General features: G+C 36.6%; 1 protein-coding gene across 1 annotated transcript in view; it reads right to left on the reverse strand.

Annotated features, from left to right (window-relative positions):
* Window positions 1-16992, reverse strand: part of oxct1a (3-oxoacid CoA transferase 1a) — a 36978-nt gene that overhangs the window by 16656 nt on the left and 3330 nt on the right. Inside the window, exons 4-13 of the mRNA XM_079467577.1 lie at window positions 13079-13214; window positions 12677-12826; window positions 12431-12537; window positions 11706-11766; window positions 5002-5109; window positions 4797-4911; window positions 4530-4624; window positions 4070-4118; window positions 3871-3943; window positions 330-405 (exon numbers count right to left, since the gene is read on the reverse strand). Of these exons, the coding sequence (XP_079323703.1) occupies window positions 330-405; window positions 3871-3943; window positions 4070-4118; window positions 4530-4624; window positions 4797-4911; window positions 5002-5109; window positions 11706-11766; window positions 12431-12537; window positions 12677-12826; window positions 13079-13214 (970 nt within the window). The remainder of the gene's footprint in view (window positions 1-329; window positions 406-3870; window positions 3944-4069; window positions 4119-4529; window positions 4625-4796; window positions 4912-5001; window positions 5110-11705; window positions 11767-12430; window positions 12538-12676; window positions 12827-13078; window positions 13215-16992) is intronic.

Raw genomic sequence — 16992 nt, forward strand, 5'->3', positions numbered from 1 at the left:
TTCATTTCAGCAGGAGGAGGAAAATAGATGCAGGAAGAAAAAAAGCACAGCGGTTTTGAAGGTCGCTTTGATTCAACGTCTCAATATTGAATCAAAACTTTTTCACATCCCTTTATTTTTACATACTTAAGACCAGGACACAACAATAAGTAATTACAAACACACTGTGCTTGAGCATCTACCTGCTGCAGTCTTAGAATTACTGCTGTGTGTGGCAGTACTTAGGTAGGCTAAATCATTCTTTATCTAAAATCCTTTGGCTTTGCTCTGCCTCCTCAAAGTCAGTCTGACTTACAGTAATGTACAACCAAATGAAATGATAAACTTACAGGAATCATCCAGTTGGCTAGATCTCCGTCCTTGGATACCTGCATGGCTCCTAACATGGTCAGATTGATGTGGCCCCTAGAGGAAAATGTAACAGAAGCAAATTCAGCAGGTTTAAAAGTACAACCCTAATGAGTACAAGAGGTTAATACTAACCAACAACATTAGGGATACTTTAGCTACAAAATGAAGACTCTGGATCCTATTTTAACCATCTAACTCACGGTCTGAAGCCGATAGTGCAAGTGCACAAAGGGTGTGTCCGAATCCACTTTAGCTAGTTTAACAACGGGAGAAAACTTTAGACAAGGTTTTAGTTGGTTTTCCATCGTTTGTCTCAAAATATTATATTTGTATTATATTTATATTATTATATCAAACTATTTAACCATGTCTGGTCATTAAAATGAAATATCTACCTAAATATTATTTGAAAATCTGAAATGTTGCCTCTGCCTCAACCAAAATGTCACTAAAGTATAAAAAATATTAGCAAAAAATAAAAATAGAAAATAAACTAAAACCAAAATAGAAAAACATGTATCTCATCTATAACTTAAACAAAAAATAAGATATCAAAAGCAAATAACAAAATTGCTAACAATTAAACTAAAATTGTATTCAAACTCAAAACAAAACTGTATATCGATGAAAATTATGATTCAATATGATTACAATATAATTTTCTTTATAATAAAACATAAAATCTTTATGTTTCTTTATTACAAAGGTATAAGCGCCGTCATTTTTGCTTGTCTGTACAGTAAAAGCATAGAAGCTTCAGAAGGAAAAAGTATTCAATACAACATGTTTTGTACCTTTCAAAACTTTGAGTTTGTCAAGTCATATGACAGTTTATTGTAAGGGACAGACTGAAATATAAATCATACATTAAATGAAATATGAAATCTCTACATTTTACTAATCCTATTTGCTTTTGTGCAAAATCTACAAATGGAACATGAGCTGTGGCGGAGCAATGACCATCCAAATAAAGTCGACATTTACTAACTTGAACGAGCCAGACCACATGATTTGAGTAGGCAAGGAACTGTGGGATAATAACACGTCCTGAAATAGTGCACCGGTAAACCACTGGCTTGTCAGATAAAGTCTGATTCATGAATCTAAAGACAGACAGTAAGTGGGTGGAGGGGCTCTATTGTTAATGCATGTGCTGACATGACTCCCCTTGTGCTCGGTATAGCAAAGACCCCATGACCACTCTCCCCGCTCCCTACAGCACCAGACAATTAAGACTTAAATATACGACCGCTGCTGGATTTGCAGACGGTGAACACAGAAATAATGCAGTGGCTTGTGGGGAGACGGCGCCAGCCATCCGTGGAAAAATCGATAAGGCCCATTAAATATCGACAACAAGGACTCTGAACAACATGGGACTAATGTTTAACATACAAAAAGTAAATAGCTTACTCTCACGGGAGCAGAATTATTAAAGAGGAGCGTAAAAACAGCACCTGGAACGATCACACAGCTTACAGCAGATACAAATATTAATACAGAATGCTGAGCAAACCAGCATTTAAAATGTCTTCAATCAGAAAATATCTATTCTCACAAGCTGACAGGATGCACAATCACACTATCCCGCACTCAGGACCAGCAAGAGTCAATTGCTTTATCGACAGCTCCACACGGCCTCTCCCCTGAAGGCCCTAGCAAAAACAATGCACTCGCTTCTGGTCCAACTCACCCTACCGAGCAGTACAAGAAGTGTCCAATTAAAGCAGCCACCTGTTTTGACAGAGCTGAAAATGTCACCCAACGTGGCCCAAGGCACTGCCAGCGTCACAGCCGACTCATTACATATTCTGCCTCTGTCCATTCTTTGCTTCCTCCGGAAACACTCGGTGAACAACCCTTCATCCACTCCACATCAAGCCCTCAGCCCTGAAAACACAGCAAGAGCTTCGTACGGCGCTTACGTGCATCCTGGAATGTTCAAGTAGCTCTTCCACCCACTGCTGATTTCTTAAAAAAGTGTCTGGGTCAAAGTACAGAGCGTACTGAGAGCAACATTTTTTGTTTTTCATGTATTTCATAGAAAGTTTAAAGGGATCGTTGGTGCATCCAAAAGGGGAAAATTATCTCATTCTTTACTTATTCTTCACTCTTAAAAATAAAGGTTCTTCCACAAAGAACCATTCAGTCAAAGGTTTTTTAAACATCTCTTTCTTTCCTTTTTACAATCTGAAGAACCTTTTTCTCCACAAAAAACCTTTTATGAAACAGAAAGGTTCTTGGATGTTCAAGGTTCTTTATGGAACCATTTAGATTAAAGGGTTCTTATATGGCATCATGAAGCACCTTTATGTTTTGTCCCTCAAAACCTGTTTTTATTGGTCTGGGGTAAGATGGAATAGCTACAGTAATAAAACAAAATAAAATATTAAATAACAAATGTAATAAAAAATGTTATAAAAAATATATTTTTTAAAGAAATAATACTTAAAATATATATATATAAATAAAATCATATAAAATTAAGTTTAGAAAGTTCAATCTTCAATTAAACATTTTGTAAGAAACCCAAAATTCTTTAACAATTGACAAATTGGCCAAAACCCACCCCCCTTCATTCCTGTTGCTATGTCCGACAAGCTTTCGGTGTACATGTTTGCACTCCCTGGGGAAAGAATCCACTACTGTCACAAAAATGGATCAAAAGCTAACCTAAATGCGGTGTATCAAGTGTTTTTATACTTACTATACTATATTCTATATTTACTGCGAAATACGAGTAATGACAATTTTAGAGAGAAAAAGAGAGTTACTTCGGGCAGAGTTTCGGTCGGTCCTGATCCTTTTTTGTAAAATCTAAAGTAAACTTTTAGTACAGAAAAGAATAAAAGTCCATCAGTGTCTTCATCTTTATTTGTGTTAAATACAACAAACGCATTAGAGCTGTTGCTTTACGAATTAATTGCTGAAAACGTCTTTCCTTCAAAATGTAACTGCAAATGCTGCTCACTGAAGGCTGAAGGTGCGCTCATCACATCACCGGGACGCAAAACATATCTTGCAAACTTGCTCATACTTGAAATTTGTAAGTAATATATCAATAAGTGTTTTTTTACGCAGTCAAACACCACTTCCCGAACGTTTCTGTCTGTAATTCGTAAATGACTGATTCCAACAATATCATGTCTCGTATCTGTATTAGTAAAGTTGTGGTGTGTTCTCCGCTATCCTCCTTCATTTAGAATGATTTTTACCAAGTTATAACTTGGTTATCGTATATCGCTATAGTGTGAACGTTTATAACCATTTACCGTTATAGTGTGAACGTTTATTAAAGCTGGGTACATACAGTATCTCTCTGTTTACCATTACAATAATTAAAACGCTATTTTTTCATATTAATCACCAAAGCTCTACTACGCCAGGTTTGTCAAACTGGGTTGTTTGCCGGACTATTTCATGAAGCTCTTGATTTGCCATCAAAAAAATAAACAAATTAAACCTTTTTCCGCAATATTTTCATGTTTGTGTATCATTAAACTCAAATGTGATTCTTACCCTCTGATCATGGCAAAGGAATCGTCGCTAGAGAAATACGAGGCTCCGGGAAGAACTGTGACAGTTTCTTTACCTGAGAGAATGAGGGTGAACATTTTATTAAGTGTTCTGAATGGACAAATTAGGATATTAAAAAGCAATGTACGTTATGCTAATGCTGTATAAAGGTCTAAGTATGAAAGTGAGGGATACTAATTACCAGCGTTGATGAGATCGGCATCGACCTCTTCCTCAGTCGGGTACGGGCCCTGAATTATTCAAAAACAGCGAACATGATTTTATGCATTTATGATGTCTGCAAAATCACTCAGCTCACATTAATAGAGAAATAAGTGTAACAAACAACAATAGCATTTAAAGTTAAATGGAGCCGAACGTTTGACTGTTCCTTTGTGTAGATTAAATACAAATCAAATACAGAATGCTTGCAATGTACCAATTACTTCTTTCACATATGATTGCTATTTTAGATACTGGAAATATGTGTCGCTATTAAAATTTATCTCATAGAAGACACGGATATATTTATAACATAATATGACTTTCAAAAGAAGCATTTGTATCTCTCATTAACAGGAACCAAATAAGGAAACAAATTTCATGACAGGGATTTTATATTGCTTTTAAGTGTATAAAGCAATTAGAAAAGGCAATCTTACCAGTCCCAGAATGCCATTTTCACTCTGCAGGTGGACTTTAATATCTGGTTTAATGAAATTACTGGCCAGCATGGGGATTCCAATGCCCAGATTTGCTAAAAAGATTATCAAACTGCATTAACAAATTACCATCAGGGAAAATATTATTTTCACATGAACACCCCACTTTATTATTTTCATTATCTTCATTTCATTTATGAAGCAAAAAATAAAAAGGTCTAAGCTAATTTTACTATATTTCACATTTGTAATCTTTCAAAAACGTACCGTACATTCCATCTTCAAACTCTAGCGCGGCCCTGCGAATAATCCTTTCCCTCAAGATATCAGAATCTTTCTTGGGTTTGGGCTTTTCTGTCTGGCCTTTCCTTACCGTGCGCCTCTGCAAAAGGTTAGGTACAGCAGACGGGCAGCAATAAGTGAGAGATGATGGAGGATAAATGGATAAAGAGAAACTGATAGAAATACAAACCTCGATTCGCTTCTCATAGTGATCTCCCTTGACAATTCTGTGGATGTAGACGCTGGGTATGTGGATGTCTTCCGTTGCGAATGTACCCACGTCTACAATCTCCTCCACCTGATAAGACAGAAATCTTTAGATGTGCTATAGGATGGCCTGAGATGAGGACTTTGTTACAAATCCTTCTTTGTTCCATGAAACACAAATAGAGAAATTGTAAAGATGTTGCCTTTTTATTAGCTAGGCTGGATTTCTCCTCGTGTTCCACTAAAGTCAGGTTTGAAACTATACGAGGGTCAGTCAATAATAACATTTATATTTTGGTTTCCATGCAAGCAATGGCAAAATCAACTTTTATAATGTTAAAAGTCATCTGAATGGAGTTCAGTAGTAATAGATGGTCACCATGACTCATAATCAAACGCCATTTCAATGTCAAACGCTTCTTCACTGTACCGTATCATTTTCCACCCTCTTCTGCTTCTGTCTGCTATCAATCACAGTTGAAAATATATTCTACATTTTAGTCAAACGGCCTGCGAAAACGACAGAGATTCTTCTCATTTTGCAAGAAGAAAATGCTTTCAGAACTCAGAGAGTTGGCCTTCAGAGTTGTTACACATCATTCATATGGGCGGCTTTGGGGCTCCTACGGAGAGCAATGAAAATCTCCCATAAGCAGCCTCATCGAGTAAATGGGAAAATGTTAACCCAGCTTTCTTTGGAGACCAGAAGGTCAAACATTTTAAATAAAGTACTGACAGCAGCTCAAGTAAAAAAATACTTAACACAAAACTCATCAATCCATCATTTGACTTTTGGAGGAGTAAAATCTTGAAAACTATCACTTTAAGGGCAAACTCAGAATTTGAAGAACTGGCTTACTTTCGATAAACTGTCCATGCCCGACTGGATGTTGGATTACAATGACAAGAAAAAAATCAAGAATTTTCATCCTGTTTGCTCAAAATCTAAATAAAAATTTTATTCAAATTCAAGAATATAATACTCAATTCGGAATGGCGCTCAACCCTGTAAATTATGCACACTATGCAATAAAGCTTTCCTGTATTTTGGTGGTAAGAGCATGGCGCTAGCAATGCCAGTCATGGGTTCGATCCCGGGGATTGCACATGCTCAGAATCTAAATGTATTGTGTAATGCAATGTAAGTTGCTCTGGATAAAAAAAAGCATCTGTCAAACGAATTAATGTAAATGTAGTATATGATTCTGTTCATCACATATTTCTTATGTTGCAGATATGTCTCTATCTATATCCTCCTATATTGAGTTTTGATGTTGTACCTTGCACAAATCCCCACACAATTGTGTATTACTGTGCTGTGGAGAGCGCAGAGAGCGGCTTAGCTCTCTTTTAAGGACAAAAATAAGATCTCAAAATACTGAACAAAAATCTGAGGCTCTGATAAAGGCTCAGAGGAGAAAACGTACTTTGCCGAAAACCAAATCGATGCGCCCAAAGCGCCTTTAAGCCCTGCTGGCGTGCACAAACAGAGAACAAAAGGGAAGCTGCCGTGCCATCCAACAAACCCTAGCAGCACACCATCGTAACTTTGACTGTCAGCTTCGATAGGCTTGCATATCATACAAGAAGGGACGTTCCTGAAATGAGTGTTTTATGAGTTGTCCTTTGCACGCAGCACTGTTAAAGAGGGCAAAAAGATGAGCCTGGATTTAGCAGTGAAGCTGTTGTCATGGTTACCGCTGGTGGCGTTTGGCTTTTATCAATAGGCGGGCTGCACAGCGCAGAGAATGATTGAGATGCTCAAGCTTCTAGACAGCCTGAGGGTCTATAGCAGAAAGCGGGATGAAATCTGCGGGAGTTAGCGATAATCTCTCTGGGGAGTTCCATACCCCATTAACTCTGTATGTGTACAGTTACCATATACAGTACGATAAACACAGACATCACGTTTCTTAAAGGAATAGTTCCCTTGAATATGAAAACGTCTTCTTCTATATATATATATATATATATATATATATATACAAATATACAAATGTTAGTTATGTTTTATGTAAAGTTTTAATTTTTCTAAGCATTTACAAGTTTATCTGAAATAAATCCATATTCCCTGATATGCTGCAGTTTGCATTTTTGCTAAATAATTTTGTCAAATAAGCATGTTAAAAGTGGAGTGTTTTGTCCAATTTTTGGTTCATGTTTTGATGGTTAAATCTGAATGAAAGTAAAGATACAAATTCCCTGAGGAATACAGATGAACCAATTTATCAATGATCTGTTCTTTTTATGGATCTTGTCAAAGCCTGTTAAATCTGCAGAAGCTGATGGGCATGTTACGAAACAGTCGGCATCTTGATATGAAGCATTTCAATCAGTGTCTATCGCTCTGAATCAAGCAGGTAGCAAATAATGACTATGAATTCATTTACTGTTATTTAACATGACGTGTCATTAACACAGATGCCATGCAAAGAAACATTAACATGAAGCTTGATGAAACAAACAAATCTAATAAAGGCATGCACGATTGAGTTGTATGTGACCTTTCTAAAATAACAGAAGGTATGTCTCGAAATAAGTTGCAGTCTTGTCTTTTTCAACATTCTAAAATTGTACTTTTCTCTACTTTCTCCTCTCCAGATGGTTTTCTTCTGAGGCAGGTTTCAGCTCAGTGTGTGTATGTTAAACCGAGAGGAAACTGGGCCTATCAGCCGTGAGCACCTTGAAGGGCTGTCAACCTGAGGCTAAACACAATTACCACTTCACTCAAGTGGACCTTGAGGGGGGAATATGAAAAAGGGGTAATATTTAGAACATTACTGTTTATGTAAACATGTAGTACGTGTTCATAATCTATGTCAGGAGCCTATCAGAATAAAGTTTTTTTTAAAGGTCCAGTGTATGAAATTTAGCAGCACCTAGCTGTTAGGTTACGCAATGAAACCAACGACTCACTCCGCAGCTCGCCCGTCCCTTTTGAAGCGCTACGGTGGCTGACATAGAACTAAGATGTCATCACATTTTCGCTTCTTGGCTGAAGGAGATAACGTATTTACAAAACACACAGTTTGTCCATTTAGGGCTACTGTAGAAACAACATGACGAGTTCCATGTTTGGAGACCAGCGGTGTGTGTCAATAGAAATAGCTCATTCTAAGGAAATAAAAACATAACGCTTCGTAATGTTATAAGGTCTTCATACACCTCTAAAGTCATACATAAATATCCTCCACAAAATGAAACTGGACCATTAAGGTAAATTAATGCCAAAATACAATATTAACAGTGGCTGATGATATTGGCACATAAGTCAATATTATATATTATGATATTCAGCTTTCATTAGGACAAAGATTAAGAGATTCATCTCTAAACAGAATCAAACAGAATATCCCTACATAGACATACAAATATTTTGCAAGGTGTATTTGACTGAAATGATCTGTAATTTTACAAAACCGTTGGCCATACATTTGACAATATCCCAGCTCTACCTCACAACGCCCCAGCTGTTGCGCTGGTAAATTATGGCGACAAACCAAAGGATAATCAGCGTTTTGAAATTGGACAGTGATAGAAGGAGAGATAATACCTTTGAGGACGGATTTCATCAATAACCAATTAGCCTCATCCTGGAAAACCCATTCGCTTCAACAAAATGTGAAAAACAATATAGCCTTGTTGAACTCACACCACACCACACTGTCCCACAATGCTTTTGGTCCCTCGTTGTACCTGCCATAACAGGATAACTGGAATATGCCACGGCTCTGCCGTAAAAGCTTTCGTTGCCTGGCAACCACCAGGCCAAATCGATTATTTTTCACCTGCTCTATTATTATTACTTTTGTTAGTGCATGTGAATGTCCTTTGCATAATGATAATGGTCTTTTACAATTTAATACGCATTAAGCAGCAACTATCTAAAGACGAGTCAGATATCGTGTTCACATCACAGCGCTCGTGTGTTTTATATAGAAATGAAGGTACCGTTTCCCGCCGTGACACATTTTAGCCATCAGTGTTTTCAGCGCCTGCCTCTGACAGGCAACGGGGACGTTTCTTTCCATTGGCAAGCCTCATCAGCCAGCTAATTGAGAGGAAATAATTTAACATGGATGCTGCTGTTGGCAGATTAGATCTGGGTGATCATGAAACACTGAGGCCAATATGCTAAATATGGCTTCAGCTATTCTGGAATGAAAATCTGACCGGAATGCAAAGGAAATGCTACACGAAGCTTTGAAATAAAGCACTTTCAACAGATCATTATTACCATTACATTCAAAAGATACAGAAAATACAAAAGGGTCCAAATGTCTATTTTGTATATATAATAAAAAATATAGTTTTTCTAATGGAAAAATAACTGGAGCAAAAAGTTGCAAAAAGTGTCTGCTGAGGCAGGCAGCAAGTACTTATGAGTACTTCATGTAGCATGAGTTAGCATCTTGTGTGCTTCAATTATGGTTATAAACAAATGATTAGCTTTACCGTGTTTATTTTTTAATCATAATGTTTCTTTGTTTTACCTTTTTAAAGACTTACAATTTATGGGGTTTAAATTAGATTTTGAATCCAAGGATTGATTTTGAATCTGAAGTCTTAACTAGGGCTGTCACAATTTTAGCCATGAAATGAGTGTGGCCAAAATGTTTGTAATTAATTATATTATTGCAATATTTTCTGAAATGTTTTTAAAAATAAACAATTAATAAAAGAAATTCATCTTTAGGTAATTAAGTCTCGTTTTGGCCAATAAATCACAGCCAAAATGAGACTGTAGGGAGAGGGCGAGAGAGTTTGTAACCGCTGTGGCTCCTTAGGTAAAACTTTAAATCAATGCTATTAAGGATATTTTCTTACACGTAGAATAAACATGGATATTAACCATAGGTTTCAATATCACAATTATTGTCTTTACCTGATGTATATTGTGACTCACTTGCTGTAGTCTCAACCTTTTGGCCACCACTGTACCTAACTACATAAACCAGAAATAGACTCCCCCTACAGACGGTTTCATCAAATGCACACATTAGACCTCCAGTCTGTTTGTTTAATTGGTCTTGCAAGTGGCTAATAAAAGAACTATTTTTATATTAATATTAATGTATAATAATATTTAATTGCATAATAATTGTATTAAATAACCAATTTCTTGAATGGGTCGTGTAACTTTGTCGCATTTGGTTTAGCAAAGTAACTGTTCTTCTACTGGTAACCAAAATAATACTGGCTAGACATACTTTTAACTTGCTAGCTAATGAAATGTACTTTTATTTCTTCTACTTATCAAAAATAAAAAACAGGCTCTCTATTCTTTGCGGATGTGTACCAGAAGTTAAGTTAGGGCCACTAAAACGCACATGAGCAGTACCGTTTGTTTATGTTGTTGCTTTGAAACCGTCTGGAAAAAACAGATGTGCCAGAAATCAAATGAGACGAATTCATCACCTGTATTGAACCAGTCAACAGTTTTCTATAACCTATCCTCTGACAAAATACCCCATTTTCATTCTAAGTCCTTGCTGTGATTGCTGAAGGATTCCAGCCACAAACATCATCTAAACTCAAGAACTCAAGACACACATTACTGTTCAGCTCTCCTCCAACTCATTCATTCTCAAAGCAGGACGACTTTCACCACCGGGTGCACAAACATGGGATGAGGCCTATAACAATTACTGTGTGTTCAATGAACAGATAAGCTTATCTTTAGTGGGTCTGCAATAGCCGTATTGTGATATGATGTTGGGCTGTAAAAACGCTTGTATTGCTGTATAGCAATAATAAAGATTGGAAGCCAGGCAAATAAAAGCTATGATATGCTGACAGAATATGATATGATTGCAGCAGAAAAGCGAAAAAACTTTCTTCCAAATGTAAAGTAATGATTAAAGTAAAAACGTGAGGGCTAGTTCCAGCAATATCTGCCTGTATTCAGTAGAGATTTGACTATAAACCACTTGGTTCCAAGCTTGCAGGATTCAGGAGGCTCCTGAAAGACCACATTAATTAATGTAGTTCGTTCACGGCAACTGAAAATGCCTTTTGATAAGTCTTTTGTTTGTACGTGCGCGTTTTGAACAAAGGCTTAGATAAAAGCATATTTGATATGCAGACAAGTGTTTGAAAAGGGCTCTCGCTAGAAAGGAAATGAAACAGGAGCGAATATGAAACAAAAACTTCAAAGATCCAGATGAAACCGGCAATTTATAAATATAATAAAACGAAGCACAGGAAGACAGATATTGGAGAATTCAATTCAGAGACACGACAACATGATATAGGGATGATCAGAGCTATAGCTAGTTGTCACGAGGGAAACTGTGAATTTTAAAAACAGGACTCAAAACTTCAGTGCTCCAGCATAACATTTTTACATCACCAAATATTTACATTTAGGGTAGATGTCAAGAGTCTATTCGGGGAATCCTTCACACTTACAGCAATTACATTACATTGTAAAATGTATACATATAAATGTATAGTTAATGGTAAAAACAATGGTTTGCTGTTTCCATTAATTTTTTTTCCATTTTTGCTTTTGATGAAAAGGTGTATTTAATAAAAATATGTAAACACTAGAAACCACACGAGACAAAGTGATCTGAAGCTGCTTTATGTCACTGAAAACCTGCAGATTGTATATAGCTGTAACACTATATGTATAAAGCCTGTAGATTGTATAAAGAAGCTGAACTGAATGTAATATTTACTCACCTCTACTATTGTGACCTTGGCTGCCTTGCACATCGGCTGGTTGAAGTTCCGTGCTGTTTTTCTGGTGAAAAAAACATTATTAGGATAAAAGCAATCAAATATGTATAAAACCGATGCATTGTATTAATATTATGTAAAATATTTTTTTTTCTTAAATAATCTTTTAATTATATTAAAACCATAGATATTATAGCAAGCGCATGTTAAATTCATTTTTATTGAAACAGTGCAACCTTGTGGTAAATTCAAATAATGCATAATACTTTGTGTCATGCAGATAAATGTAATTTATACAATCGTGTCATTATATTGTTGAGGTTAAAGGTGTTTTTAACTTATCTTTACATCCACTATTTTGCAATCCAACATAAAAAAACATGTCCATTGTCAGCCAACACAAAGTTATTTTATAACAAACATTATTCTATGTAGGATGTTTAATGCCTATGTTTGAAATGACCGTGCGCTTCTTTGACTGTGTTATAAATATAGTCTAAAAAAAGGTGTGGTTTATGTTCCCTGTCTCCTGTTGCCTTGCAGTTTTGCCTGTGGGCATGTGTTAAATGGAGAAAGCAAGGTGAGAAATTCTGAGTTATTTTCAGGCTTGGGCAAAGCACCAGCCACAGCAGTGAACATATGATTGAAAACTTTGCAGTTGGAGGAAATCTTTACCTTCTTTCTGAGGTGGAGTGCAATAACCTAAGAAGTGAAGAACATATGGGTACCTGAAGATAACATTTCCTGCTTTGTCTGCTTTCCAAGCTTTGACCAGAGCGAAGTCACCCGTGATGGCTTTCTCCATGATGAAATGCCTGCCGTTAAATTCACGCACCTGTAACGGAACACATTCAGGAAGAATTGATTGACTTTAAATTTCATAAAATCCTGTCAGATTTTTTACAGATGAATGCTTTTATCCAAAGCGCATCACTATTATTAAATTCTAACGGGAGATAAGTAGCAGCTCTGACCTCTCTAGGTTCACTGGCGATGGCGATTGTGCCATCTTTGTTGTATTTAATAGGAGAGCCGCCCTCCTGGATCAGCGTGCCGTAACCTGTGGCGGTGAAAAAAGCAGGCACACCTGCTCCACCTGCCCTGATCCTCTCCGCTAACGTTCCCTGTCATCAGAAAAGTCAGACGGAAATTAACACCCACCTCATATGACATTTTAAATAAAAGAATACAAATATTATATAGCATATACAGTAGGGTCCAAGTTCATAAAAGGAATTAACAAATGGAGTTTACAAAACCCGATGATTCATTTTCCCAGTATGTTCTAAAAGCACACATAGATTAGTTGCTTTAAATAGATTTTCATCACAGAACTTGTGGAAATGGATAAATGGACAAATGGAGTTCCCTCTCACCTGTGGGGTCAGCTCCACCTCCAGCTCACCGGCCAGATACTGCCTCTCAAACTCCACATTCTCCCCCACATACGACGAGATCATACGCTTGATCTGTTTGGTCTTCAGAAGCAGACCGAGGCCAAAGTCATCCACTCTGCAGAAAACACGCACAACTAAAACATCAAAAATAATAGTTTGTGCTATTAATGTGTCATCTAGAATACAGGGACCATCTGAAACAGGCAATACTGAAATGAAACAACTGAGAACTCTATAAAGTCTTCGGAGCTATGAAGGAGCGATTGAAGAGTTTGGTTCCTAAACGAGATAATTTTTTTCAAAAATCATGTTTTTATTATGTTATCATGTTTTTGTTGTGTTTAGTTAGCTGTTTTTTTTTGTTATTATGGCTTAAATCTTAACAACTACAGTTTGATTGATATTAATTGGAATGCACTAGTGTTGTAGTCGAGACCACCAAAATCGAGACCAAGACAAGACCGAGACCAGAGGGTGTCGAGACCAAGACTTTTATAAAAAAGGGTCTTGAGACCGGTACTACAACAATAGAATGCACAATAAAAAACATGATTTTTTTTTAAACAGAGTTCTCCTTTTGGAACCAAACTCTTCAATTACTTCTGAGCAATTATTTCTCACATGTAGGGTTTAAACCCACCAACATTCAATTACCTATCCAGATACCACATCACTTGAAAAACAAGTATACATTGTTTAGAAAACGAATTTTCAGTACAGGCTGAACTATTGTTGGAAAAGAAACGTGTTTTTAAACGTGTCTAAACTCAGTGTCAAATAAGCAACGGTGTTTCAAAGCATTAACATTCCAAACACGTAGAGAATACCGATCCAAAGGCCACACAACTCATTTTTACAGCATGAAACATACGAACATTTACAGCTCTCTGTGGTCTCCCCGGTTCAGTGTGTGCGGTGGCTCGATGTGGTTATTGAAGCAGTGACTCAAAACTGATTTCGTCATCCATTAACAAATGCCATGACATACGGAGATCTTAAATGCACCGAGGTGTGAAACTGATGCAAGCCGTGTGCTAGCCATTTTCACATTTTATACAGAGTTATACATCTGCAGTAGAACAGATTTGGACACTTTTACAGCTTAGCCGGCTAGTTTGAACAACACAGGAATAACGTATACTACTATAGAATCTACTATAAAAAGACATCTAAGTCAGTTCACCTAGTGGCCATTTTGGTAACGCCTCCACGAATTGCAAGTACACCTCCAAGATTACATTTCAATAACATGTTACTACTTACAAAACAAGCCCATAAACACAACTATAACATAAATCAATCTTCAGATTAGGGTAGTGCAGCTAAAGCCATCTAGTATTTAACATATACTAAAATAAATGCTATATTTAGCATTACAATTTATGTCAGCTCCCTAATTCCTCTTACAGACATACAGGACACACTGAAAGGTTTATGCGAGATTTATTTACGTCTGTCAATCATAACAATATACAGGTTTAGATTAGGGGTTTACGTGTTAAAGCCAAAAGCATTCTGATGAAACATAAGGGGGAAAGTTTGATGGCAGTTAATACAAACACTTAAATATTCTAGGTTAGTTTACTCAACAGGGAGCACAATCTCTGGTCACGATTTCTTCAGCAGACCGAATAAGGTTGCAATTAGGTGCCTGCTGTGTCATTCTTTGTTCTCATTAACTCTGCTAATGTGTCCTGATCGCTTTATCTGCTGGCAGAAAAACACAATAGCCTTTTGTGCTTGGAGATTAATTTTAAATGAAAAAAAAAAGATAAAAGACGCTGTCAAAATCCCTATTTAATTCAATGAGGCAAAAGGATCTGACTTCCAAATTTCCTTAAAAGTACACTGTCCGTGCCAAAAAAAGTCACACACTCTAATATTTCGTTGGATCGCCTTAAGCTTTGATTACAGCACGCATTCGCTGTGGGATAGTTTCGATAAGCTTCTGAAGTGTCCATTTTGTCCTGCCCAGAGATGCATTCATTTTGAATCCTTGCAGTGTCATATTGGAATATGCCCGTGCCATCAGGGAAGAAAAAACTTAATAATGGAATAACCTGGTCATTCGGTACATTCAGGTAGTCAGCTGACCTCATTCTTTGGGCTCATAACATTGCTGAACCTAGACCTCCAATCCAATGGGAGGCTCTTACCTATTCGCTTAGTTAAATCCAGGTCAGACTTCTTTTTGGACGGGCAGTGTATAATGTAATGAGTAAAGCAATTGCTCAAATGTGCATTTTCTTTTATTAGAAGTATGTTTTTTTATCTCTCAAAAATGCTGTGTTTTTATATACTAAACTACATGTATATAATACTGTGGCAAAACTGTGGAGGCTTTTTAAGCAAACAGTAAAAGTAAAACTGAAGGTCACAGACTGGGCTGCAAAAATGTATCCGAAGGAACTGTTGATGGAAAAAATGTCGCATAGGAAACAGTGTCCTTCTGTGCGAGCAATGCAAGCTAATGCCAAGTGATGTGTGACCCTGGTTTCACATTACATTCACAGCTGAACAGTCTCTCTCTCTCTTTCTCTTTGGAAGGACAGATGCATTTCTTATTCAACGATAGACTTCAATAAGTCAGATGGGAAAAATATGTCTCTTGAGGTTTTCCAAAAACTAACTCGGAATGCTTCAGAAGACTTGTATTCTTATTTTCGAACAAACCACTAGAAGGTCAACAGTCAGAGAGTCTCATATTAGAGAAATATTGATATGTAATTCGTCATTTTATAGAAATTCTATATTGAATTATATTTTTAGATCTTACATATAGACGGTTTCAAATCAACAACATAAACAAACGTTACTGTGTATGCGCGCTTTTGTGGCCCAAACTTAAATTCCGGTACACATCTGCAAAGAATACAGTTCCTGTAGATTATTTCTGATAACAAGCAAAAGAAGTGATAAGAAAATTACATTAGCTAGCAAGTTAAAAGTATATCTCGGCAGTATTATTTTGGGTTACCAGTAGAAGAACAGTTATTTGGCTAAATTTAAATGCAAGAAAGTCACACCACCCATTAAACAAATTCATAATGAAATAGACTTTATATATAATGAAATTTAACAAATTGTTTATTTAAAATAACAATCATACGAAAATATACTAATATAAATTGAATATAAATGCCTATATTATTAGCCATTAGCCAGACCGACAAACATAGACCGGAAGTTAACTTCGGCCCTGGCGCGTGTCCGATGAAGCAGTAGATACTGTTCAATTTGATTTAGTTATAAATGTTTTGTTGGTCGTATTTTGTTCAAACGTTTGTGTAGTGTTAAAAAACTAAAACAGGAAGTTCTTCTGGATCCACGGTTAGGATCAGCGTGGTTACGATTCCCGAAGTGGTCTATACTCACACATTCCAATTTGTTTATTATCATGGCCATCTTTAAGCATTTAGTTAAAAGCTACAGTACGTTAAAACACATTAATTGTGTTTAGGCTTAATTTATGTCAGAATTTTTATATTTAAATACTGTACAATATAACATTAACAATATAACTCGACAAAGTCCTGCTTAGGCCTGACTGGATTATTAGAACTGAATTTTTCGTACAGTCTTCAGAAGGTACCGAGACAGGTTTTACTTACACAATGCAAAATGGGTGCCATTATTGAAAACTAGCCTACTTCTAACCCTGGGACAATGCCAACAGAGAGAGACCTATTCATAGACCAGCATTAAATTACACACGCAGCCAGAGCAGTTGAAACACATCGGGAATGAACTACACCAATGTTCCACAAAATTTAAAACACTAAACAGACTGTACAACCAGTCACTTTCTAAGAAGGAATCCAAATCACTCATTTCACAGATTACCCTCTTCTGTATTTACCAGTAAGACTTGTGTGATGTGTATCTTGTAAAGG

The sequence above is a fragment of the Barbatula barbatula genome, assembly GCF_947034865.1.
Source record: "Barbatula barbatula genome assembly, chromosome: 11".
NCBI classification, from domain to species: Eukaryota; Metazoa; Chordata; class Actinopteri; order Cypriniformes; family Nemacheilidae; genus Barbatula; species Barbatula barbatula.